Source organism: Giraffa tippelskirchi, chromosome 6 (assembly GCF_054371585.1).
Source record: "Giraffa tippelskirchi isolate mGirTip1 chromosome 6, T2T-mGirTip1v1.2.pri, whole genome shotgun sequence".
Classification (NCBI taxonomy): domain Eukaryota; kingdom Metazoa; phylum Chordata; class Mammalia; order Artiodactyla; family Giraffidae; genus Giraffa; species Giraffa tippelskirchi.
This window is the reverse complement of record NC_137280.1, coordinates 123,469,071-123,494,926: the sequence shown is the minus strand read 5'-3', so window position 1 is coordinate 123,494,926 and position 25,856 is coordinate 123,469,071. Positions and strand designations below refer to the sequence as shown.

Sequence of the window (25,856 nt, the reverse complement as noted above, 5' to 3'; positions counted from 1 at the left end):
GAAGATCCCTTGGAGAAGGGAATGGCAACCCACTCCAGTATTCTTGCCTGGAGAATTCCGTGGATTAAGGAGCGTGGTGGGCTACAGTCCATGGGGTCACAAAGAGTTGAACATGACTGAGACACTCAAACACACACACACACAAACACACACACACACGCGCGCGCGCGCGGAGAGTGTAGAGATAGAGAAGAAAAGATTGTTCAAGATTGAACTCGGAGGTGTTCCAGCATATAGGATTCAGGTAAGAGATAAGGAACCAGCAAGAAGAGTTAGAGAAGGAGCAAAGAAGAGGAAAAATCCCAGAGAATGTGGCAACAAAAAGCCAGGAAAGGAGAGTGTTTCAAAGAGGGAGGGGTGAACTGTGTAAATGCTGCTGATTGGTTGAGAAACAGGCACTAATGAAGAATCCATTGGATTTGACCATTGATTATTGGTAATTTTGATGAGCAGTTTTAGTGGAGTTTTGGGAACAAGATCCAGGTTGATGCATATGGCAATCTAAATAGCGTTCAAGGAGGTATGGATAGTGAATGAAAACAATGTGTTCATAAAGTTTTACTTAATCTGAACGGAAGCGGAGAAATGGCATGATAATTAGAGATTGTGGAGTCAAAGGGGTGTTGGTATGCTGATGGGAATAATCCAACGCAAGGAAAAACTGATGATGCAGGCAGGTGGGAGTGTGGTATAATTATGGGAGTTAAACGTTTTGAAAAGGCAAGTGGGATCTCTATCCTAAGTTCAACAGGGGCAGAGACATTGTCATCCTTTTTAATAGTAGGGCAAGCAGAAAATGTAGATTTAGGTGTAGATTGGTATATAGACAGGGAGGCCTGGTGTGCTGCAGTTCATGGGGTCGCAAAGAGTCGGACATGACTGAGCAACTGAACTGGTATATAGAGTGGATGATGGGAAGATGAATGAGTTATTGATGATAGCATCTGTTTTTCTCAGTGAAGAATAAAATAATACCAGCTGAGGATAGTTGTACATGTGCCTGTGTGCTGAGAAGGCAATGGCACCCCACTCCAGTACTCTTGCCTGGACAATCCCATGGACGCAGGAGCCTGCTAGGCTACAGTCCATGGGGTCGCAAAGAGTTGGACACGACTGAGCGACTTCACTTTCACTTTTCACTTTCATGCATTGGAGAAGGAAATGGCAACCCACTCCAGTGTTCTTGCCTGGAGAATCCCAGGGACGGGGGAGCCTGAGTCTGACAGAGTCGGACACGACTGAAGCAGCTTAGCAGCAGCAGCTGTGTGCATGCAGGCACACATGTACATTTGTGTGTGTGTAGCTGGGGCTAAGAGCGGGAGATGATGGATGGCCTGGGAGAGTGGGACTTTATACAGTAAACAGAGATGTAGACATGATGGGGTTAATCCCAAGTCTTGGAGAAAGGAGATAATCTGCTTCTTATAGTCTTGTACATATACCGTGAGGAAAGTATAATAAAAAAAAAGACATACGTACTACAGTGTTTATCACAGCACTGTTTACAGTAGCTCAGACACACATCTATGGGGTCGCACAGAGTCAGACACGACTGAAGCAACTTAGCAGCAGCAGCAGACACAGAAGTGACCTAGATGTCTATAGACAAATAGATAAAGAAGTTGTGGTACTTATATACAATGGAATATTACTCAGCCATAAAAGGAACACATACAGTTCTAATGAGATGGAGGAACCTAGAACCTATTAAGTAGTGAAGTAAGTCAGAGAAAAACATCGTATGTTAATGCATATATGTGGAATCTAGAAAAATGGTACCGATGAACCTGTTTGCAGGGCAGCAGTGGAGACGCAGACATTAGAGAACAGACCTGTTGACACAGTGGGGGACGTAGAGGTTGGGATGAATTGAGAGAGAGGCATTGAAATATATACATAACCATATGTAAAGTAGATAGCCAGTGAGAATTTGCTGTGTGACGCAGGGAGCTCAAACCTTGTGCTCTGTGACAACCTGGAGAGGTGGCATGGGGTGGGATGTGGGAGGGAGGTTCAAGAGGGAGGGGACATAGTGTACCTATGGCTGGCAAAAGCCAACACAATATTACAAAGCAATTATTCTCCAATTAAAAATAAATAAATTTAAAAAGTTATAGCCCTAAATACTTCACTCCCTCTTCAGGGTAAGGATCAAGGCAGTGGCATCCTCTTGCAGCTGGCAGTAGGTGAGTCTCTGACAGGAGAGGTGTTGTCTGTCCTATTGGATAGGACTGTGGTAATGATTTGAATGAAATATTAGTTTTAAAGGATTGACACAGTGCCTGACACATGGTTAAGTGCTCTGTAAATGGGAATGATTAACTATTATTAGTTAGTTTAGGAGGATTGGGGTTGAAAGAAGTCAGGTGTTTTTCTGAGGGCTCTAAGGGGTCTCTGGGATGAATCAAAGACTGAGACCCTCTCATGAGAGCTGAGGCTGGCTGGGATATTGGGCCATGAGACTGAGGTACTCATCTCACCTGGAACAGAGGGAGCCAGTCTTGCCATGCACAGTCCACATTCTACACTTCCCTTTGTCTGTGTGTATCACTTTTCCTTACCTCTGTTCACTGAACTGAAATGAGTGCTGGTGGCAAAACCTGCCTTCCACCCCCCTGCCCCATAAATGCCTTCTCTCCAGTCAAGATGAATTGTGGCTTGGATCAGCTCCAGGACTGTTCCTGAAGATACCACTCTAGTCTCTGCCAGCTTTCCTGACATTACGTATACCTTGGTTCCTTTCTTCCCTCTCCTGAGAGGCTGGCTGCAGAGGGTGGCTGGCCTTGGTTTTAGTTCTTCATGTCTCAAACCCATTCCTTTGTCAGGTTGACTCATACCCCCTGCATATAGTCTGTGCTCAGGGGTTTGTCTTAAAGGTATGAATTTATTCAGCCTTTTTTTGTAAAGATAGATTGACTTGTCAAATCAGGTTAGGCACACACTTGGGTGGGAGGAGGCTCAGGTCCCTATTAGTCTCCTTCCTGGAAGATTATAGGGTACATGTTATGTCCTCTGTCTGTGCCCCATTGTCCCCCAGGAGGTCTTACTCTGGCACCTGCTGAGAGAGCAGCATTGCACAGACATTCCAGACTTGTTTCTGCCTGAGTAACTGGCTGAGAGCTCTCTGTCCACAGTGGGCTTCTGTTTGCCCCATGCCATTTTCTCCTCTTTTATGAAGTGACCCCATCTTCAGCTCTTTCCTCCTCTAGCTTCAAGGTGAGATCATCCTGTTAGACTTCTGGCTGACCCACGGCAAAGGTGGATAGTGTGCTGTGAGTTAGCCTGGCTTAGCTGGCCTCAGAGTGCCAGCCATCCAGAGGGGTGTTCTTTCTTGGGAAAGATGGTACCGCCTCATGACTCTCAACTTCTCTTTGGACAGGCTGGACATCAACACCAATACCTATACATCTCAGGACCTCAAGAACGCACTGGCAAAATTCAAGGAGGGGGCAGAGATGGAAAATTCAAAGGAAGACCAGGTTAGTAATGTTGTTTATAGTGAGTTCATACCATCCTGCAAAATGACATGAAAGGGAGTCACTGTTTCCTAAAGCTTTAGCAATAAACATGGGTAATAATAACAATAATATTGCCAAATAATTTAAGAAACAGTTAATGCCAAATAAATAACCCTTTGTGGACTATTAATAAATTTCTGGGAGCATTTCTGTCATCGTTTCATTAGGATTCAGCTTCCCATTACATATTTGGGAAAACTGAAGCACAGAGCATAGATAGCCATACTCTGTATTACCACAGACATCAGTGAGGGGAACAGAGATTAGAACTCACATCTCCTCACTTACACTTGGGTTAGACACAAGTTTAAAGGATGGGACCTAGACCAGGAAGGAAGAAGCCCAAGTCCTTGCCCTTTGAACATGTAGCAAACCTTTTCCAGACCTCAGATCCCTTAAATGTGTGATATGGGCCTGGGACAAGATGGCTGAGGTTTCCTCCAACTGTTAAATTTATGTACAAGCTATTAGGGAATGAGAAGGAGAAAGAGGCAGAGTAGCAGCCCCTTGGCTATGTCCCTTATGTCTGGGATGGTTCGTGGATCCTGACCTATCAGAACAAAGTCTTATTCTTAGATGGATCATGAGGTCCTGTGATAGCCAGAGAATGTTGCAAATCAGTCCTTAACATTTCTGCTTGAGTCCTCTCTTTGAAAGAACTTTCTCCAGTGGCCGCCTTGCAGACCATTTTATGTTCTCCCTCCTCCTCCTCCTCTTTACAATTCTCTCTTCTTTGCTTATCTCTTTGCCCTCATCCCAGAATTCTGGCAGTATCTTAGAGAGGCAACACCGGATTCTTGACAGACTGTGTGTTAGTGAAAGAAGCTTTAGATCCTTCAGAACTAAGTATTTCTGAGACAGACGGACCTGTGTGTGTGTGTGAGACAGAGAGGACCTCAGGAGGAAGTGTTAATATACAAGCCAAGCCTCCATGTCTTCACTCATCTTACCGAAGTTGTATCTTAATATGAAGAGTGCACATGATAAGAGAAGGTGAGTAGCAGGATGGCAGCAGTAGTGGTGAAGGAAGGTGATGCATAAAATTATATCCCACTGCTGCTGCTGCTGCTAAGTCGCTTCAGTCGTGTCCGACTCTGTGCGACCCCATAGACGGCAGCGCACCAGGCTCCCAGGCTCCCCTGTCCCTGGGATTCTCCAGGCAAGAACACTGGAGTGGGTTGCCATTTCCTTCTCCAATGCATGAAAATGAAAAGTGAAAGTGAAGTCGCTCAGTCGTGTCCGACTCTTCGCAACCCCATGGACTGCAGCCCACCAGGCTCCTCCGTCCATGGGATTGTCCAGGCAAGAGTACTGGAGTGGGGTGCCATTGCCTTCTCCATATCCCACTGCAGGTGTGTATTAACTGCAGGAGTGGAGAGGTGTGAGGGAAAGCAAATCCCCTACCTGGTGAAGGTGAGGCCAGCAAAGGAGAGCAGTGCATTCCTAGGTGCCTGGAGCGGAGATTGGTATTCCTGTGATCAGGACTTGGGCTCATTCCCACTCATTTCTCTCACTGTGAGCTCCACATGGGGCATATGGGCACATAAAAATCAGCCCTTGTTCCATGTTTTCTCTGGAGATGGAAGACCTACTGCACCCCTGTCTCTTCTCTTTACTCTCTTTACTGGTATTCCTATCTCATAATTCAATTAGTATAGAAAAGTGTGAATATTATAAAAATGTTTTTTATGTGTAAAACAAGAGGTTATTTAAGTTTTCAGTTGCTGTTTTTTGCAATTAAAAATAATTCTCTCTCTCTGCAAGAGGAGACCCCAATAATGGCAGCAAAATGTGACACCCCTGTTCCCTCTGATTTGTGTCAGCTGCCACTTCTGACCTATGGCTGCCACACTCTTTCTTTACTTCTGTGGTGCTTAGGTTGTTAGCTTCTTCACCAAGGTACTGAGTCCTGGGGTCTTTTTTTCACTTTCATTTGTATCCTTCCTGGACTGACTCAGCCACTTGCCAATGTACTGGGACTGGAAAATAAATCAAGTTGAAGTAGGTTGGGGAGTTTCTTACATGTCTCCAGCTCCTGGCTGCAGATACCATCATACTTTGGTTTATCAGTCTTTAAACAAAATCTTTACATGGTGACTTGCAAGTACAGGTATGTGCTTTTACTGTTTATAAGGACAATTCTGTGAGATATTGTCATATCTTACCAATTGAATGAATTTTTTTTGGGGGGGGAAGGGCATCAATTCCATTACATCCACTGGCAACTTATTAGATTTAAATGAATCAGTCCTTCCCAGAGTCCCTTGCTTTATGGAAAAGCTCTGTGTCACCCAACAGATTTGGGTCATTGTTGTTGAATCTGATCTCTTTATCCCCTTATTACCATACAGATTGCTCGATGCTTTATGTTTTATCATGTCAACTGTTGTTCAGCTGTAATCCTATAAATTGTTCCATTTAAAAATGTGGCCTTCTTAAACTTTTGAGTCTGGGCAAGATTAAATAGACTCATTTCTTCCTATTCTTCCTGCTGTTGTAGTTTGTTGTTCAGTCGGTAAGTCATGTCTGACCTCATGGACTGCATTGTAGCAGACTTTCCTGTCCTTCACTATCTCCTGGAGTTTGCTCAGACTCATGCCCATTAAGTTGATGATGCCATCGAGCCATCTCATCCTTTATTGCCCCCTTCTCCTCCTGGCCTCAATCTTTCCCAGCATCAGGGTCTTTTCCAATGAGTCAGCACTTCATATCAGGTGGCCAAACTATTGGAGCTTCATCTTCAGCATCAGTCCTTCCAATGAATATTCATTCAGGATTGATATCCTTTAGGATTGACTGGTTTGGTCTCCTTGCTGTCCAAGGGACTCTCAAGAGTCTCCTCCAGCACCACAGTTCAAAAGCATCAATTCTTCGGCACTCAGCCTTCTTAATGGTCCAACTCTCACATCCATACCCGACTACTGGAAAAATCATAGCTTTGACTAGACGGACCTTTGTCGGCAAGGTGATGTTTCTACTTTTTAATATGCTGTCTAGGTTGGTCATAGCCTTTCTTCCAAGGAGCAAATTCTTTTAATTTCATGACTGCAGTCACCGTCTGCAGTGATTTTGGAGCCCAAGAAAATAAAGTCTCTCACTGTTTCCGTTGTTTCCCCATCTATTTTCCATGATGTGATGGGACTAGATGCCATAAATTTCTTTTTTTGAATGTTGAGTTTTAAGCCAGCTTTTTCACTCTCCTCTTTCACTTTCATCAAGAGGCTCTTTAGTTCCTCTTTGCCTTCTGCCATTAGGGTGGTGTCATCTGCATGTCTGAGATTATTGATATTTTTCCCAGCAATCCTGATTCTAGCTTGAGCTTCATCCAGCCTGGCATTTTGCATGATGTACTCTGCATATAAGTTAAATAAGCAAGGGGACAATATACAGCCTTGACATACTCCTTTCCCAATTTTCAATGAGTTCGTTGTTCCATGACCAGTTCTAACTGTTGCTTCTTGACTGGCATACAGGTTTCTCAAGAGGCAGGTAAGGTGGTCTGGTATTCCCCTTTCTTTAAGAATTTTCCACAGTTTGTTGTGATCCACACAGCCAAAGGCTTTCATAATACTAAAAGCAAATATAAAAATATGTTAAAGATGAGAAGAAGTTGGATTGGATAGGGACCTTGGAATTTGAGGGATGACATGGCAGTGAATTTCTTGCCTTTGTTTTTGCTCTCTAAATATCCTGAAGTGGATACTGGAGAAGCCCATATCATGGAAATGCCAACAGATACAGATAGAAAAAAGGCCCTAAGAACGTCCTGCTCTCTATAAGAAAGAACCAGGAAAAGGGCAGCCTAATAAAAATCTTTTGACAATACCTATTCTTATTTAGCCAAAGACCATGGAAATCTCTCCACCTCCCTTAGTGCCAGTGGGAGTTAAATGTAGAATTTGGATTTCCACCTCCAGTTGGTGTAGTAGAGCAAAGCTATATTCTTACCTCCACCAGAGTGGTGTCAGCAGAAGCTGAGTGGGGAGCCTGAACTTGCACCCCTCTAGTGTCAGTAGATGGTATGAGGCGGTACTCTCCTATCTCAGCCAAGGTGGTGTTGAGCAGAGAGCTTGAATTTCTACCTTCTGCCCAGTGAAAGAAGACTATTCTCCTCTTCTCCCACTGCTGTGGTATCAGCAGAGTCCATGTGTGGAGCCTGATTTTCACCCCTCATAGGGGTGTAGCAGTCTGCTTTTTTCTGGTGGGGTGGTGTCAACAGAGGCCAAGAAGGGAACTTGAATGTCTGTCCCCTGCTGGCATCAAGGTAGTTTTCCACTTGCTTTAGCTCTAGCAATGCCAGAGGGTGTGGCCACTGGAGAGTCTGTACTTCTAACCTCCATCTGGTGGGAACAAGGCAGTGTAAATCAGCATTCTATTTTCCACTCTGGGGTAGTGTTAATGGGGATAAATGAGGAACCTGAACTTCTACCCCTAGATCAACAGTGATAAGGCAGTGCTTTAGTTACCCCACCAGGGTGATGTCAGTAGAGGCCAAGGAAAGACTTGGACTCCCAGTGTTGAGTGGGCAGCAGGGACAGATGATGTTCTTCTTTCTCCTTACTAGAGAGTGGTAGTAGGATTTTGGAGGGAAAGATGATGGAGAAAGGAATTTTGCAAATGAAGTTCTAGAAATGTTCCATAGTGATCCACAAGAGAAACAGATCGGATATAACAGCAGATTTAAGAATGGAAATACAGTGTGGAATACTGACCAGGATTTTAGATTAGCTCTGGGGGGCACACAGAGGAAGGAGACCAAAATAACACTGCAAATTCTCTGAAAACTAAATTGTCTTGGGTTCACAACCTCACAAGAAGACCAGAACCAAGATATTAAACTTAAATAGTGTGACTGCCTACTGAAAAGGAAGATTCAATAGAATTCAGAATCTTATAACATGATACTCAAAATGCTCAGGTTACCTAAATTGTATCTCATGATACCAAGAACCAGGAAAATAAAAACTTGACTTAGGAAAGACAATTAACTGATGCCAACAGTGATATGACCCATAAGTTGGTATTATCTAATAAGAATTTTAAGACAGTTATCATAAAAATGCTTCAAGCAGTTATGTATACTCTTGAAACAAATGATAACCTTAGCAGAGAAATAGAAGATAATAAAGAACAGAATGGAATTTTAGAACTGAAAAATGCAACTGAAAGGAAAAAAATCACTGCATAGGCCTAATAGTAAACTAGAGATGAAAGAAAAGAATCAGTGAATTTAAAGGCAGATAAAAGTTAATCTAAATAACAGAAAATAGATTGAAAAAAATAAATAGTGACTTAAGGACCTGTAGGACTGACTGTAACAGAAAATCCAAGATTTGTGTAACAGAGTCTCAGAAGGAGAGGAGAAATAATATGGGGCTGAGAAAATAGTCAAAGAAATAAAGATGGAAAACTCTCCCAATTGGTGAAAATCATAAACCTACAAGTTCATGAAGCTGAGTGAATTCTAAATAGGATAAATTCAAAGAAATCAACACCATGATGCATCACAGTCAACGTGAAAACTAAAGACAGAAAAACAGTTTGAAAGCAGCAAGATAGAAACCACATACTAGCAATAGGGAATAATGTTTGAATGATAACATCGTTTTCATCTGAGATCACAGAGGTCAAAAATATGTGGCATATTTTTCAAATGGTGAAAAAGCAAACTGTTCACTCAGAATTCTATAGCCAGTGAAAATACCCTTCAGGAGTGGAAGGGAGGAAATCACAACACTCTCACACAAAAGAAAGTTAAAAGAATTTATCACCAGCAGACGTACCTAAAAGAATGACTGAAGAATATTCTTCAAATAGAAGGGAAATAATAACAGAAGGAAACATGGACCATGGGAAGAAAGAGCTGTGAAGTGCATAAAAGTAAAGGAAAATATAATAGACTACCCTTTTCTCAAATTTTTAAAATTATGTTTGATACTTGCAGCAAAAATTATGACATCATCTGTAGTTCCATATATGCTTAATATATAGTTCAACTGCCAAAGTTACCACTTTTTTTTTTCTTTGCTGTGCTTTCAACTTTGTTGTCAGTTCTGTCTTTTCATTATCCATTTTTATGAAATGTTTCATGGTTTTATCCTGAGGAAGACATACTGCCACACACTTGACATCTGTATATGAATTGAATAATGGGTGCACAGTGGCCATTCACTGACAGATTTTGAAATAAATAATTTGATCAGCAACTGTTCATGATTGGCATTTATATAATTTACATAGTGATTTATAAACTGAAGAGCTAGCAGCATATTTGGTACTTAATGTAGTTAAATATATGATGGCAACTGAAATTTGAGTCATGTTGGTAGACTAGTAATTATGTAAACTGTGGTATTCGAAAGTGGTGCATATGAGATCTGTACAAAGCAAGGACTATCTGATAAAAGACTTGTATCTATCTAGAACATGTAAAGAACACTCAAGACTTAACAGTAAAAACAAACAACCAGTTTGAAAATGGGAAGAGGACCTGAACAAACATTTCACAAAGAGAATATATGGATAGCAAATAATCACATGAAAAAAGTCTAATGTCATCAGCTGTTATAGATAGGCAAATTAAATCCACCACAAGGTATCACTATACATCTATTAGAATGCCTAAAATAAAAATGATAATAAAATAAAAATGGGATGACCCAGAGGGATGGGATGGGGAGGGAGGTGGGTGGGGGGTCCAGGAAGGGGAACACATGTAAACCCATGGCTGATTCATGTCAATGTATGGCAAAAACTATTACAATATTGTAAAGTAATTAGCCCCCAACTAAAATAAATAAATTTATAAAAAAAACCCAAAAAACTCTAAGACGAAAAAAAAAAATGATAATACTAAATACTATTGAAGATGTGGAGAAACTGGGTCTTTCATTGGTGGAAATATAAAATGGTGTAGCTACTCTGGAAAATACCCAAGTTACACTCTTGAGCATTTATCCCAGAGAAATAAGAACTTAGGTTTATTTTTAAGAAAATCTTTATATAAATGTTCATGCAGTTTTATTCATAATACTCCAAACCTGCAAACAGACATTCTTCAACAGGTAAATGGTTAAACTGTACATCTATACAATGGAATACTACTCAACATTAAAAAGAAATAAACCATTGATATTTACAGTAAATTGGATAGTGAGTTAATGCATCTCAAGTGCATTAAGTTCAGTAAAAAGGCAGTCTTAAAAAGTTACAGACTTTATTTGTATAACAGTCTCGAAATGCTAGAATTATAGAGATGGAGAACAAATTAGTAGTTGCCCAGGCAGAGGGATAGGAGAGAAGGGATGAGAGAATAAAGTGCAGATATAGAGGAGCACTGTAGAGTCATTTGATGGTAATGGAATAGTTCTGTAACTTGATTGTTCTGGTGCCTTCATGAATCTTTATATTAGATAACACTGTATAGAATGACACACACACATGAATGCTAATGTGTACATGTAAAAGCTGGTGGAATCAGAATAAGACTTGTGGTCTAGTTAATAGTATTGTACCTATGTCACTTTCTTGGTTTTGACATTGTATTGTTATGTAAGATGTTACCATTGGAGGAAGCTGAATGAAGGGCATATAGTACTCTCTACTATTTTTGTAATTTCCTTTGAGTTTATAATAATTGCAAAATTAAAAATTTTGTTAAAGGCCTTTCTGGGGGCCAGGCATGCATCATTTTTATGAGGCAAAGATAACTAGTTTCTTATCCTGCTCACTTGTCTGTCAACCCTCAGCTTTCCTTGACCTCTTTACATGGCCTTTGGTGGCCACCAGAGTCCTCTAGCAGGGTGGAAGGAGAGCATTTCACTGTTTTAGCCTAAAGGAGAAGAATATAGCATCCCATAGATATGATTGCTGTGTTGGGAACGGTCTTTTTTAAGAGAGACTGATTCATTTCTTTGGTTGGTGTTCCTATGGCGTGCATGTAACTGGGGAGAAAACCCATAGGTAATAGATGAGCAATTGAGAGCTGACTGCTGCTCATCATCCTGCTTTTTATAAATATTCGTGCCTTTTAATTATTCTTGGAAGATGGAGACATAAGCCACTGTGACCTTTCAGACTATCTTTATAAGTACTATCCTCTGAAATTGGGAAGAAAACAGAAAGTGTCACATGTATAAAATATCTAATTAAAGTCTTTTATTCACCTCCAACATAACTTCATTTTAAAAATCTTTATATGTGTGTGGGGTGGAGAGGGACTGAGCAAAAATTGTTTGAGACTTGAGTATAGTACATACAGTAATTTAGCCACTTCAAACAGTTGAACAAATTGTACACCTGTAGTTAGATTGACAGTAATGACAGAGATTTAATTTTCATCAGCAAATTGCTCCCACTCTGACAGCTCTTTACCGACAGTTTCCTGTATCTGGGTTTCCCTAAAATGTTGCTGGATGGGCAGGGTAAAGCAAAGATATTCTTTAATCGTAGAAGAAAGAGAACCAAGATATGGATTATTCCACCTTAGACCTCGGCTTTTCCATGTGAGATTATGGGTTGAAGGTGAGCTGGAATTGTTTACCCTGACCTCAGTGATTACAAGGAGACTTTACATTCTTCCTGACCATTGGAAGGCAGGCTGAGATAAGTGGACCTTGGAAAATCTTGAGTGTGTTCTTGTGGCAGAGGGCTATATGTGTAGATTCTGAGGGCTCTCTCTCTGGGCATCCTATAACGTATAGATTTTGATAGTACAGATTAAAGAAGGTTGTGCCCTGGAGCAGCAGTTCTTTGAGGATGGGCATCCATGGCAGACCACAGGCTGGCTGGGGAGATGTCTGCAGTTGATGATTAATCATCTCTTTGCTACTCTTCTTAGGAAAGGCAGACCAAAGTTAAGCGGCTCTTCCGTCCCATTGAGGAGCTGAAGAAGGACTTTGAGGAGCTGAATGTTGTCATTGAGACAGACATGCAGATCATGGTACGATTGATCAACAAGTTCAATAGTTCCAGCTCCAGCCTGGAAGAGAAGATTGCTGCACTGTTTGATCTCGAATATTATGTCCATCAGGTATTGTATTTCATTGTCTCGTGGTCTGACTTTTAACTAACAGCTCCAAAAATATATCCTCTGCCCAAGGCCCTAAGAAAATATTGTCATCATCTTTACTTATCTCTCAAGGCATAGAACATTTTTAATCTAGGCCATTATCTGTTGTAGTAAGATACCTTCTTAGAGACCGGAGCCAAGCTCTATTTCATTCAGAGTGTTACTTTTAATTTTTCAACACTGAGGACACAGCAGAGATAAAATAGATGTGATACTTGTTCCGTGTAGCTTATAGTCTGGAAGAGGGTGCAATTAAATAGTGAACAATTGAATAATGAACCAATTAACAGTTTAATAATGAGATAATTTAAGATTGTGATAAGGATGAGTATATAATGGGGGAACTTAGTCTAGTCAGGGATACTGGGGAAGGCTTCTCTGAGATTGTGACATTTAGGCTAAGCATTAAATGATGATTAGGGGTTGAGTAGACAAAGAGGGGAGATTAGAGCTTGGGGTGGCAAACTCTGGCCCACTTTTGTGAACAAAGTTTCATTGGAACACAGTCACATCTCTTTGTTTATGTATTGTTTTATTGTCTGACTATTTTAATACTACAGTGGCAGAGTTGAGTGGTTGTGACATGAACCATTATGGCTCATAAAGCCAAAAATATTTACTATCAGGCCCTTTGGGAAAAGTTTGCCCCCATTGTATTGGAGCGTTTCAGGCAGAGGAAACAGCATGTGCAGAAATTCTGAGTCAGAGAAGAGCTTGGTGAGATCAAGGACCTGGTAAAGACTGGAGTGACTGGAGCACAGAGACCAGTGGGTGAGTGGCATAAAGTGGAAAGGTTAGGGGATCAGACATGTGGGCTTGAGAAAATCATGCTTTTCATAATTTTATCCTTGATCCTAAGAACCATTGGAGAGTTTGGAGCAGGGAAATGACTGATCTGACTTGTGCCATAATTATAATAGTTAATGTTTGTTGAGCATTGTCATGTACTTGGCACATAGTCAAGTGTCTTGTACACATTAATTCATTGACTTCCATACCTGGCTATGGAGTAGGCACTGCTGTTAATCCCATTTTGTAACTGAGGCAAATAAAGCACAGGTCACTTTTGTGATTGCCCAGAGTCACCCAGTTAGTGTAGAGTTAGGATTTGCAACAAGGTCTGTGTGACCCTAAACTCTGTGCTCTTAGTGTTTTGGATACTCTGCCTCTAACGGGATACTGGTACCACCTGAATGAAGCCTGAGAGAGAATAGATGGATCTAAGCAGAAGGAGCCAAGAGAAGTCATTCACTTATTGAATGAATTAATTTATTGCATGCCTGTTAAGTTCCAGGCACTGTTCCAGGCACTTAAAATACATTTGTGAATGGAATTGGAGCTTACTTTCTAGAAGAGGTGGATAGACAATAAACAAACCTAACAAGTAAATTATAAATAATATGATTGAAGGTGATAGATACTACTGAAAAATTAAAAAATAGAGCAGGATAAGGATTATCAGTGTTGGGAAGGAAGGTCTCAGGAGCAACAGCAGGTACCACAGCCCTAAGGTGGGAGCATGTCTAGTATGTTTGGGGACAGCTATGTGGCAGGAGCTGAGAGAAGTGGATGAAGCTCAGAGAGATAATGGGAGGGAGATCATGGAGCACTTTGTGGGCCATAGAAAAGAATAGAATTGGACAGTGTTGGGAGAATGTTGCAGAAGCATTTGACCTGACTTTCTTTTAAAGGATCCCTCTGGCTGCTGTGTTGAGAGTTAGACTGTTGGCCGAGGGCATGGGTAGAGGCAGAAAAACCAGATAGGAGGCTGTTGCAGTAATCCAGACTAGGGGCGATGGTGGCCTGGGAGGGCTGTGTAATCATCATCAAAGGCTTGCTTGAGATCTTCATCAAGATACAGATCTTCAGCGTCCTCCCACGCATGACAGCGTCCTTGTTCTCTATAAACTAAGCTAAAAGACATTCTTTAGGATTTTGCCAGCCTTTGTGTTGAGAGAGGATGAGTATGTACTGTATCTGCAGGAATTATGGGATGGCCTCTTCATCTCTTTCTGCTTATAATTCTTTCTCAGGCCTCAAATAGCAGGTCTGTGATCCTTTTAGAGAAGAAAATGGACCTGGGTTCTCTTTCCTCTTTCCAGTCTTTCTCTCCAGGGTAAAAAACCAAAAAGTTCAACAGCTTTTCTGTTACAGGTATTTAAAGGAATAAGGATCCTAGGGGTTATTGGCCAACTCAGTCCTGCTCTGATGTTGACAGCTTTTATTTTTTCCCATCTTAACATACTTCGATGGGTCTTTAGGTACCAGATTTCTGTAGGCTCTTCTTTTAGCTGCAGCATAAAAGGCCAAAATGACCTTTTATGAGAGCTTATCTTATCCAGAGGAGATTGAGTACAGAGGAGGGTAACAGGGCCCTAATAAATTTTATTTCCCTTGCAAGTTCTTTGGTCATCCTGCAGTATCATCACTAGGGTGACATCCCGTTGTGCTTTCATGGGTCACTGAGAGGGATTAACAATTTCTTGGACATCACCAAACTTACCCTGTTTATCAGTCCAGGAACTATTCCCCTGGTGGAGACCAAACTTGATCTGTTGGCTGAAGAGTCTTAAGTGTTCTAGATCATTAGTCTTTCGAGTGGAAATAGATAAGGTGGTGGGCTAGTATGTCAGGCTTCCATGCAGTAGTGTTAAGTTGTTATTTCACAGGGGTATTGAAGAAGACATAGCTTTGCCTCAAGTTCCAGTTGTGGTGGGCAATTGGGGTGATGTAGTGCTAGATTTGGGGAAGATAGGACTCTTCTTGCAAGAAACTTACTCAGTCCACTTTTATTCTAGACTGCTGATTGGAGGTTTTGAGGAGTCATGGGCTTCAAGGACCCAAACTGGCTCTGCCCCAGGATTTCCTCACAGCCATGTTTGAATTATTAAACAAGATTTGTGAAAAGCAAAATCATGTGTGTGGAAACAGCATGTGAATTATTTATAAGGAGCAGCCACTGTCTGCCCCATCCACGCTGTGACAGTGTATTTGCTTTCCCTCATGTGACTCCCCAATTATTTGCCATCATTTCTCCCTTTCTTTATTTTCCATGTTCTCTCATTGTCTTGTCAGTTTTCTGTTTCTCTTTTCCTCCTGAGTGTTGGCACAGTGCCCTACTGCCTCCTTCATTATGCACTCCCTCCTTCTACCTTGAGCTCCTTTCTTTCTGTCCCACCCAGTCCTAAGAGCAGCCTGGGGAAAGTTCTGGGCCCAGACCCTGGCCCTGGTCATGCCTTTTGCTGTGTGATACTGGTCAGGGCCCAGATTTTGGAGCTTGTGTGTACAGTAGGCAGAGTGACTCTTTCCTACTTCATCTCCCATAAAATAACAAATGAGAAAACGTCTTGAAAAGGCTGAAGAGCTTATGTAAATGTCAGCCTTTATAATACCCTGGATTATCTTTATAGTAGTGAAGATAAACTGAATCTATAATAGTACTTCTGTGACTGGGCTGCATTGCTTTACTCTGCTAGGAACTCATACCAACCTTGAAAAGTAGCCATCTCAGGCATGGAATTACAGGACTCGCTGAGCCAGGGTTTTGTATTTGGGAAACCTGGAGAAAGGAAGACCAAAGGAGAAGGTAGTGAATTCTTAGATTTTAAAATCAGAGTATGTAAGGAAGGAAAACTCAGTAAGTATTTATTTGTGCTTATGTCACAAAGCACCCCGCTCTGAGTCTCCCTAGTTCGCTAGGCTATGGTCCAATAATCATTCCCCTTCACAAGGACAGATTAGGGCAGACAAATGCCAACCCTGGCCTGGGGCCCTTATGACAGAGCAGACTCCATGCTTACTTCATGGCCTTGGGTTGGCCATCTTTTTTTAGGTCTGTGGTACAAGCAACCCATTCATTTTATTGGCATGGATAGCCCAGACTGCCTTTTTTACTCACAGTGGAGTTTATTTCAGTGACCTTTGTTTTCTGATCGAATTTATTCATTGATTTAATGACTGTGTATTGAACGCTTAGCTATATGCATAGACTATTGTAATCCTTGGGCCTATACCAGTGGACAGAAAGACAAAAAACTCCTGCTCTTGTGTTTGAGAAGAACGATCTTCTAAGTGGTAACAACAGGCTAGGCCTGCCCCCAAACATAGGCATAGTCAAATACAGCCCTTCAAACTGGATTTCTCTGCTAGAGCCATCTTCCAGTTTGAAAGAATAGAGCCAGGTAAGACTCTTAGTGGTATCTGGAGGAGAAAGGTGGGTAGTAGTCACATTGCTGTTGGGCTTCCTGACTCTTCCTGATGATTTGTAGAGTGGGATGAGCATGTAGACAAGAGGCAGCTTTTGTAGAAACAAAGATATTTCCAAGGGAGACTGTAGCTGCTGCATGGGGAAAAAAGGATCCAGTGACCTTTCTGAGGAAGTATAGTCTTCTTGTTCCAGGATGCAAGTGAAGCTTGGGAAATGAGATCCCCTATAGAATAAAAGAGACAGAGTCTGAATTTTGGGGCTTTGGACCTTAAGTATAGCCTAGACCAGTGTGGCCCGATAGAACTTTATGGGATGATGGAAATGTTCTACACTGTCCAGTAATAGCCACTAGTGAGTTAGCACAGGCCTAGGCTAAAGCTTTTGAGAGACACTTTTATGCAGATTTATCACAAAGTGTCCTCAGATTCATTCAACCTTAGACTATAAAGTGAGAAAGTGGGAAGAGAAGCATACTGTTGTTATTCTTCTAGCATTTTTCCAGCCCTCCACCTGCAACAGAATTCCTTTTATAGTCCCTGATTTCTAATTAAAAACCAGCATTTTAAAGTGTCTGCTGCCTCCACTGCCCCCACTGAGGCTGGACATCACCAGGAGCATAGTGTCATTTACTAGTGCCGATGACGCCAGATCTTGGTGTTAACCAAGCTTGTACATTACGAGTAACCTTGTGACTCGTTATGGTATTAGAATTTTCTAGGAAATGTTTGGCAATTGCTAGGTGCCATTTTTGCCAGTTCCCATGCAGGTGCTCATGAATCATAGTAGATGAATTGGGAATTCTCAAATGTAAGATTGTTTTAAAATTTAGGTGGTTCTTACAGACCCTTTCCTAATTAGTCAGAAAGGCCACCAATACATTTTACTTAATTTTTTTAGTTTGTTCTTGAATAGTTACCAAAAGAAATTCTTATCTTGATGTCTATACTACACTAAGCAGTGCCTCTGTTCCAGATGGATAATGCACAGGACCTGCTTTCCTTTGGTGGCCTTCAGGTGGTGATCAACGGGCTCAATAGTACAGAACCCCTGGTGAAGGAGTATGCGGCGTTTGTGCTGGGGGCTGCCTTTTCCAGGTGAGCAGCATGATGGTCGTCACATTGGTCAGGATCCTTTGTACCCTTCAAGTGAAGTCTAGCTTTACTCTTGGCCTGATTGGCCTGGAAGAAGGACACATTTGAACTCATGCACATCTGTATCCACAGCTTAGTGTAATCTCATTGAAACTAGAGTAAAAATTTGATTCTGCCTTTATTCTAACTAGATAAGAATTTTCACCCTTGTTGTCACCATCTGTGACTCTCTCTTCCCCCTCATCTTATATGTATGGACATTTCATAACATATTTTAGGTCACATTATCTGTTTTAGTCAAAGCTAATTAGAAGTTACACCAACCATCAGTAGTTGAGAGGAAGGGGAGTGAACTCCAAGAGTTGATCCTTTTAGCAGAAAAGCTTCATCTGGTGATGAATAAACGATAAACCTGACCACGGAGGGCCTTTGGGGGGAGATTTGCCTTCCTCCAGTTGCCTGAAACCAATCAACATGCCACCAGGTTATCACACTCTCTGGGTTGAGAGTTGTTTAAATTTCAGTTAGTCTGGCTTATGCTTGAAGACTGATCAGGTGAGAAGAATGAGCATCTCCAAAGGGTAGATGGAGAAATAGATAGGAGCACCATATCATTATACTCAAACTAAAAAAGTCAAAATGTCTTCAAGCTGCAGTTGGTCCGTTGGAGCTACAGTTTGTTCCATTTTTGAAAGTCTGTTCCTAGGACCATTTGTTCTTCTACAACAGGAACCATTATTCAAATTCTTGCTGTCAGGACATGTGTGGTGTCTATTAAGGGTTACCTTGCTTGCTTGCCAGGATTGTGATAACGTAGAAGGGCTATTTTGAACATTACCATTGGAATCTTTGTTTTGAAACTATTTCCTTTGCCTTTCATCTACGATTATCTTTATTTAATCAGAATCTCAATCTGATACTCTCTAATTCTAGAAGACTTAGCCATCTCTTCTTAGTAAATTGAGAGGCAAAGTTAGGAAAGCCAGAAGAATTGTTGCAGGTGAGAGGCTGGGAGCACTGCAGGCCTTTGTTTCCCTTCTTGCTTACCTGCCCCATCTTTAAGCCCTACTTGTCTTGTGGACTCCAGAGCATACCTCTCTTGCTGTCATTGACCAGAGCCACACAGGGAAATCACTGCCTGAACATCTACTGGAAAGGTGAAGAATCTATAAATTTGTCATTGGTAGCTGTGATTTCAGCCCTGCACAGGTTAAGATCTTTATCTTCATTAGACTTTAGAGGCTTGAAAACTTACTGAAGTTCACTTTTTGTTTCTCAAGCTATAGAATAATTGATTCACACATTATTAACCACTTTTCCCAAACCCTTTTTGGAAATCTCTGTAATCTCCAATACTTTCTCTGTACTTTGAATGTGAACAGATGATTCTGTGTGTACTTTGCCATTGCTTCTGGAAACACATTTCATGGGGGGAAAAAGTCTTGATGTCACGCCTTGGTTTAGGGGAACTAAGTGACTTGAGAAGCTTGCTTTGGGCCTGCTTAGCAGGCTATAACTCATCTGGAGGCTGTGCCAATATGTGGTGTTATTAAGACTTTTCCATGATTGTATTAGTGTAAGACTGTGTTAACATTTATGCGGCATTGCTAAAATTTAAATAGAGATAAATATAAAATATTGCAATTTAGTGTTTTGGTGGCAAGAAAACTGCCATATTCAAAATGTTCTAGCTGGGATTTTGATAGCTCACTGGAGGGCAGTTACAGTGACAGCATGGTATGGTGCCAGAGCATTTGGAAGCCAACAGCAAGCTCCTGAACACCATGAAAATGTAAGTGTTTTATGCAAAGAGGAACTTGATGCAAGGTAAGAATGTTTCCATGCAGAGGCAGGTTTCAGAGGTCTAGTCTGATATTCATTATTTATTCCTGGTGTCCTAAGTATTGGTTCTGCAGCTTCCTACCTGCCCTCAGCCTGCAGGTGAGCACACACATAGCACACGTGTATGCATACGTGCACGCACACAGTGATAAGATCAGCTCTTTCTCTGTCAAGAGCGCTTTCAAGGGGTCGTGAGCATGTTGGAATCATGGAGTCTCATGGTTTGGGAATCTTATTTAGAGATCGTTCCTTCCAGTTTTCTGCTGATGAACAAAAACATAGCTCACTCATTTCAGATGTTTGACTATTTGGGAGAACTAGGTAGACCACTGGTACCTACAGTCAGAAAACCTAGGTTCAAGTCCAGTTTCTATAATTTCCTGGCTGTTTACCTATGGGCAAGTGATTTCACTTTTCTAAGCCTCACCTTTTTCATTTGTTATCTAGAAACAATAATAGGTTTCCACTGCATTTCATAAGACTGAATGAATATGGAAGAACATAAGGGACATGCATGTGAAATGCTTATAAAGCACCTGTCAGTGACATGGGGTATAACATCATCGTGTTCATAGTGTGTCCTTTTTACTTTGAATTTTTACTGTAACTCAGAGTTAAAGTGTTTCTTTTGTTTTTTACAATGCAAACCTTTGTCTTCCTCATTTTCTCTTCTATTAAGTGCCTACCTTCTACCACATATATCTCTTGGTGTCAGTCTTGCTGCTTTATGAGGGTATTTGTTTGCCTGCCTGGGTTAATTAGTTCATAAAACCTCCACAGACATTTCTGTAGATGAAGAGATCTCTTCTGTAGTGTTAAATGGGAAGCAGTTATTCTAAGATCAAGAAGAAAGAGATGACATAAACATAATTGATGTGGCCACTCAGTGTTACATAGCCACTGAAACAGTTTGTTCCCTTATTTAAATATTATTCACACTTATTATGGGTCATGCACATTCATTTTCAGCTGCCAGTGTTTTTGTTGGCCCATGTGCAAGGCAGGTCAGGCTCTTGCATAAAAAGATATGTAGAAATAGGGAGGTAGGAGTCTGATGCCTTTGGCATCTTTACCTTTCCTTCCCTCCCTTTCCTTCCTGCTTCCCTTCCTCCTTTCTTCAAGTCACATATTTTCAGTGGTCTTTCTATGACCTGCTTTCATCTTATGATGGCACCTCTCTCAGTCACTTTTGGTGTCCACTGTCCATGAGTTCTTTTATGCATATGTATGAATTATTCAATTACATCGGCTTGTAAATGCTCACTATATGCAGTCCTTTTTACATGAACTTATGCATAGTGTAAAAAGGGAGGTATGTGTGCTATCAGTCTTAGTGCAATTATGTTCTCTTATGATGGATCCCTGGAATAGGATTACACTCTACCCTGTCTTTGACGTCTTCATTGGACCCTCCTTAGGAAATACTGGGTTACATACATCTCTTTGTAAAATGAATGTTCACCCCACTGCTGACCTTCACCCTCTCACCCTGTGCTTTGTTGGTTCTCTAATTTTCCTAGTTGTACTCTTCCCACAGGTATTTTACTAATTAATTTTAACCATTTGGCCAGTGTCAAATCATTTTGTCCCATTTCCATTTGTTGGCCTCCAATTTCCAGATTTCTTTCCTGCTATCCTTCATGAATTTCAGTGCTTATCTGTATTGTCTTTGTCTTTCCTGACTTTTGTGGGTTTTTCGGGGATCATTTCCATTGACCTTTACCTTTACTGCTGTCATCCACTCGATATCTTGAAATTCGATCCCCCCGCCAACATTTCATGTTCTCTGCCTACTTCGATCACTTCTTCACATTTTCATCTCTCCTCTTAAATATGGTTCTTACCCTTGTCATGATCTCCATCCTTTGCACATCCTCCTTTTCTCCCCTTCACTGTCAGTGTTCTTCACTGTCTTGCCACTCTCTAGGCTCCCTCCTTTTAGCCCACAAATGTTCGATTACTTAGCCGCTGACCCCTGCCAGCCTTCCCTTCCAAACTTCTTGAAAGATTAGACGGTTAGGGATCCAATAAGTGCATGTGAGATACAATCCCTGAAATGGTTCAAGAGTATTTTGTCTTTATTGATATCTCCATTAACATTCAACAATGTCAACCACTACTTTCCTTTGGAAACTACTTCTCAGCTGCTGTGTGATTGTAGTCCCTTAGTTCTTGGATGTCTGTAATTAGTTACTCCAACTTCTTTTCTTTTTATGACAACATTATCTTCTCAGTATCTCCTGACTACAGCCATTTACCAAAGTTTTTATGGCCTTGTCACTATTGTCTCTTCATTTTCTCTACCAATGGCCCTACCTTTTCGCATGGTTTCACATTCTACCTCTTTGTGGATAACTCCAGTGTCTAAGCCAGCCTTTCTTCTCAGGTCCTTTCCTCCATTTCTATCAGACTGTGTCATTGCACATCAAACTGAAAGAGAAGAAAATGGAATTCATTTTTGTCTATCTCACAAGCTAGGCTTTTCTTCCCAATTTCTCTTTATCTGTTCTTGGCCTTATGATTGTCTTTGTTACCAAAGCTTGAAACTTTGGAGTGATATTTGAGTCTTGTTTCTCTCTAGTTATTTACCTGGTCACTGAGTCCCGTGAATTTTTATTTTCACAATTATTGTCTACTAAACAATGATTTCATTTTTATAAATCTATTTTAAGGAACCTTGATATTGTAAGGGCAGCAACATGTTTAGGGAGGGGATTCCCCCTCCCAGTGCTAGGAAATGAGCCCTGAATAGTTTAAATCAAGCATGGCAATCCCATTTTCTGTGAATGTAGATTGATTTAGAGGTAAACATTTGACCAAGTTCTGGACAATGAGACATGAAGAGATGTTTGCTGGAAAAGCTTCTGGGAAGGATTTTGTTCTCTTGTAAAGATGTTCAAGCTGGTTTTAGAAAAGGCAGAGGAACCAGAGATCCAATTGCCAACATCCGCTGGATCACTGAAAAAGCAAGAGAGTTCCAGAAAAACATCTATTTCTGCTTTATTGACTATGCCAAAGCCTTTGACTGTGTGGATCACAATAAACTGTGGAAAATTCTGAAAGAGATGGGAATACCAGACCACCTGACCTACCTCTTGAGAAACCTGTATGCAGGTCAGGAAGCAACAGTTAGAACTGGACATGGAACAACAGACTGGTTCCAAATAGGAAAAGGAGTACGTCAAGGCTGTAGATTGTCACCCTGCTTATTTAACTTATATGCAGAGTACATCATGAGAAATGCTGGGCTGGAGGAAGCACAAGCTGGAATCAAGATTGCTGGGAGAAATATCAATAACCTCAGATATGCAGATGACACCACTCTTATGGCAGAAGTGAAGAAGAACTAAAGAGCCTCTTGATGAAAGGGAAAGAGGAGAGTGAAAAAGTTGGTTTAAACTCAACATTCAGAAAACAAAGATCATGGCATCCGGTCCCATCACTTCATGGCAAATACATGGGGGAACAGTGTCAGACTTTCTTTTTTTGGGCTCCAAAATCACTGCAGATGGTGATTGCAGCCATGAAATTAAAAGACGCTTACTCCTTGGAAAGTTATGACCAACCTAGATAGCATATTAAAAAGCAGAGACATTACTTTGCCAACAAAGGTCTGTCTAGTCAAGGCTACGATTTTTCCAGTAGTCATGTATGGATGTGAGAGTTGGACTGTAAAGAAAGCTGAGTGCCGAAGAATTGATGCTTTCGAACTGTGGTGTTGGAGAAGACTCTTGAGAGTCCCTTGGACTACAAGGAGATCCAGCCAGTCCATCCTAAAGGAGATCAGTCCTGGGTGTTCATTGGAAGGACTGATGTTGAAGCTGAAACTCCAATAATTTGGCCACCTCATGCGAAGAGTTGACTCATTGGAAAAGACCCTGATGCTGGGAAGGATTGGGAGAAGGAGGAGAAGGGGCCACAGAGTATGAGATGGTTGGATGGTATCACCGATGCAATGGACATGAGTTTGGGTAAATTCCGGGAGTTGGTGATGGACAGGGAGGCCTGGTGTGCTGCGATTCATGGGGTCACAAAGAGTTGGATACAACTGAGCGACTGAACTGAACTGAACTGAACTGAGTTACAGCAGCTTTAAAGGTAGAGCATTGTTGCTCTGAACTTTAGAGTTTAAGATCCCACTTACATCATGAGAAGTCAGTACAGTAAGATTTTGCCCATTCGTTAACCTTGGGCTTAGTGGATACTGCTTTTGATGTGAAAATAGGTGAGGGTCTTGAGCTTGATAATGACAGGAACAGCATTTTGTGCTTGACCACAGCTTTTCCATCAGCCCACACTTCAGGATTTACAGTTTGTTCCATTAAAAAGAGCTGGTTCCATATTCATGAAAACAGAGGCCTGGACCTTGTTTAGTATGTCCCTCTCCAGAAGGGGTGAGGGAGACCCTGGCACGATTAGAAACTCGTGAGAAGACAGCACAGAGTCCCAGTTGCCACTTAAAGGATGACTGATGACATAATAATGTTTGGTTCATGCAGATAGTCCCATTACAGTAGTGGATCGGGAGGAAGGTGTACCAGGGGCCTCAGTGAGCACAGAGAAAGTTGCCCCAGTGTCTAAAAGAAGTCAACTGATTGGCCCTCCACAGTTATTAATACCCGGAGTTCCTCAGGTATAATTAGAACGGGAGCTTGTATGGGGACCCCTGGGCACCTTCAGTCCAGATTGTCTTGAGAGTCCGACCCCTGGGGCCTACACTTCAGAGGGCAGTCTCTTCACCAGTAGGGTCCTTTGCAGACTGGACCCGGAGCCGGGGGCGGCTTAGATGCCTGATGGCAATCCCGCTTGAGATGCCCCTCCTTTCCACAGTAATAACACGTCCGTCCCTTTTCACCTGGGTCCCTCTGGACATTTTTCTCAGGCTGTTTCAGGGCAGGTCTAACAGCCATTGTTGGGGCTTCAGTCTTTTGCCTGGTTCTTTTTTGCCTCGATTTTTCCTCCTCATATTCTCTACCGTAATATACGGTCTGAGCCAGCTGCAACAGTTTTTCTAAAGACTGATTTGGTCCAAACGCTTGTTTTTGTAACTTACAGCAGATATCTGGAGGTGACTGAGTGAGAAGTCTATCTTTTAAGATCATTCCTCCTTCTGCAATTTCAAGATCAACATCAGTAAACCCATGGAAAGCCTCCCATAGTCTATCTAGGAATTTACCAGGAGTTTCCTTCTCTTCCTGTTCTATGTCAGCCAACTTAGCATAAAGTCTTAGCATGTGCTCACTTGACTCCTACAGGAATACATTCGGCAAAGTGACTCTGTTATTGGAACCGCTTGGCTCCCAGTAGGAAGGAGGGCTATTTCGTGTTCCCTCTTTCCCTTTGTCTCACGCTCAAGCCATTCATCTCCAAAAGTAGTAGCTTCCCCCAAAACTAGAGCTATCGTGTGAGGAATCAGTGTCTGTCCCAAGATATACATTACATTTCTCCAAGTAAGCTCATAAAGTAAAGTTAGTCCCATAAAGACTTCTATGTACATTTTAGATCCTCTAAATAGTCTCGACCGCAATTGGAACTGTTTGAAATTCTACTGAGACTGAGGCAACCCCCTCCGAGAAGAGTGCCCTGATTTTCAGCCTGTTCAGCTGGGAGCCCCAGGTAAAGGGGCAAAGTAAGAGAACAGGAGGCAGCTGAAGGTTTCACGCCCAAATCTGCACCCTTAGGACATAAGTCTGGCATGTCTTTCAGAGAGATAAAGAGCAACACATATGGCACTTCTACACATTTCACTTATTTTCTACAGAACCGGTCTAGTTGTAAAGCATTAGTAATTGAGATCCTTCAACAGGAAGCATTCCCTGTCTTCCAAAGGATACTGTGGCCATTCAGTATCACAGAAGATCAGGTGTGTCTTTTTAAATTCTGGGGACTGAACTTGTCCCAGTTTTTTTAAATACATTTTAAAGAAGTTGTTCTGAAACTGCTAGCTCCCATCTGTAAGAGAGAAAAAAGTGGCATTCACAGCCGTGGCTTTTTTCCACCGGAAGCGTCCTTCCCTGCTCTAGATGGGGGTGTAGACAGACTGTCCACTGAAACTTCCCTTCCCTAGTTTAACTTAGTCTGTCCTTACCGATGCAGGCGTCTTACTCGTCCCTCCCAGTTCTATCACC

General features: G+C 41.7%; 1 protein-coding gene across 50 annotated transcripts in view; it reads left to right on the top strand.

Moving 5' to 3' along the window:
- The window catches only part of SIL1 (SIL1 nucleotide exchange factor), a 286,900-nt gene that overhangs the window by 214,877 nt on the left and 46,167 nt on the right, over nt 1-25,856 (top strand). For all 50 annotated transcript variants that reach the window (XM_081500941.1, XM_081500916.1, XM_081500900.1 and 47 more), the window contains 3 exons: nt 3,380-3,479; nt 12,358-12,549; nt 17,768-17,889. In XM_081500941.1, the coding sequence (XP_081357067.1) occupies nt 3,380-3,479; nt 12,358-12,549; nt 17,768-17,889 (414 nt within the window). The remainder of the gene's footprint in view (nt 1-3,379; nt 3,480-12,357; nt 12,550-17,767; nt 17,890-25,856) is intronic.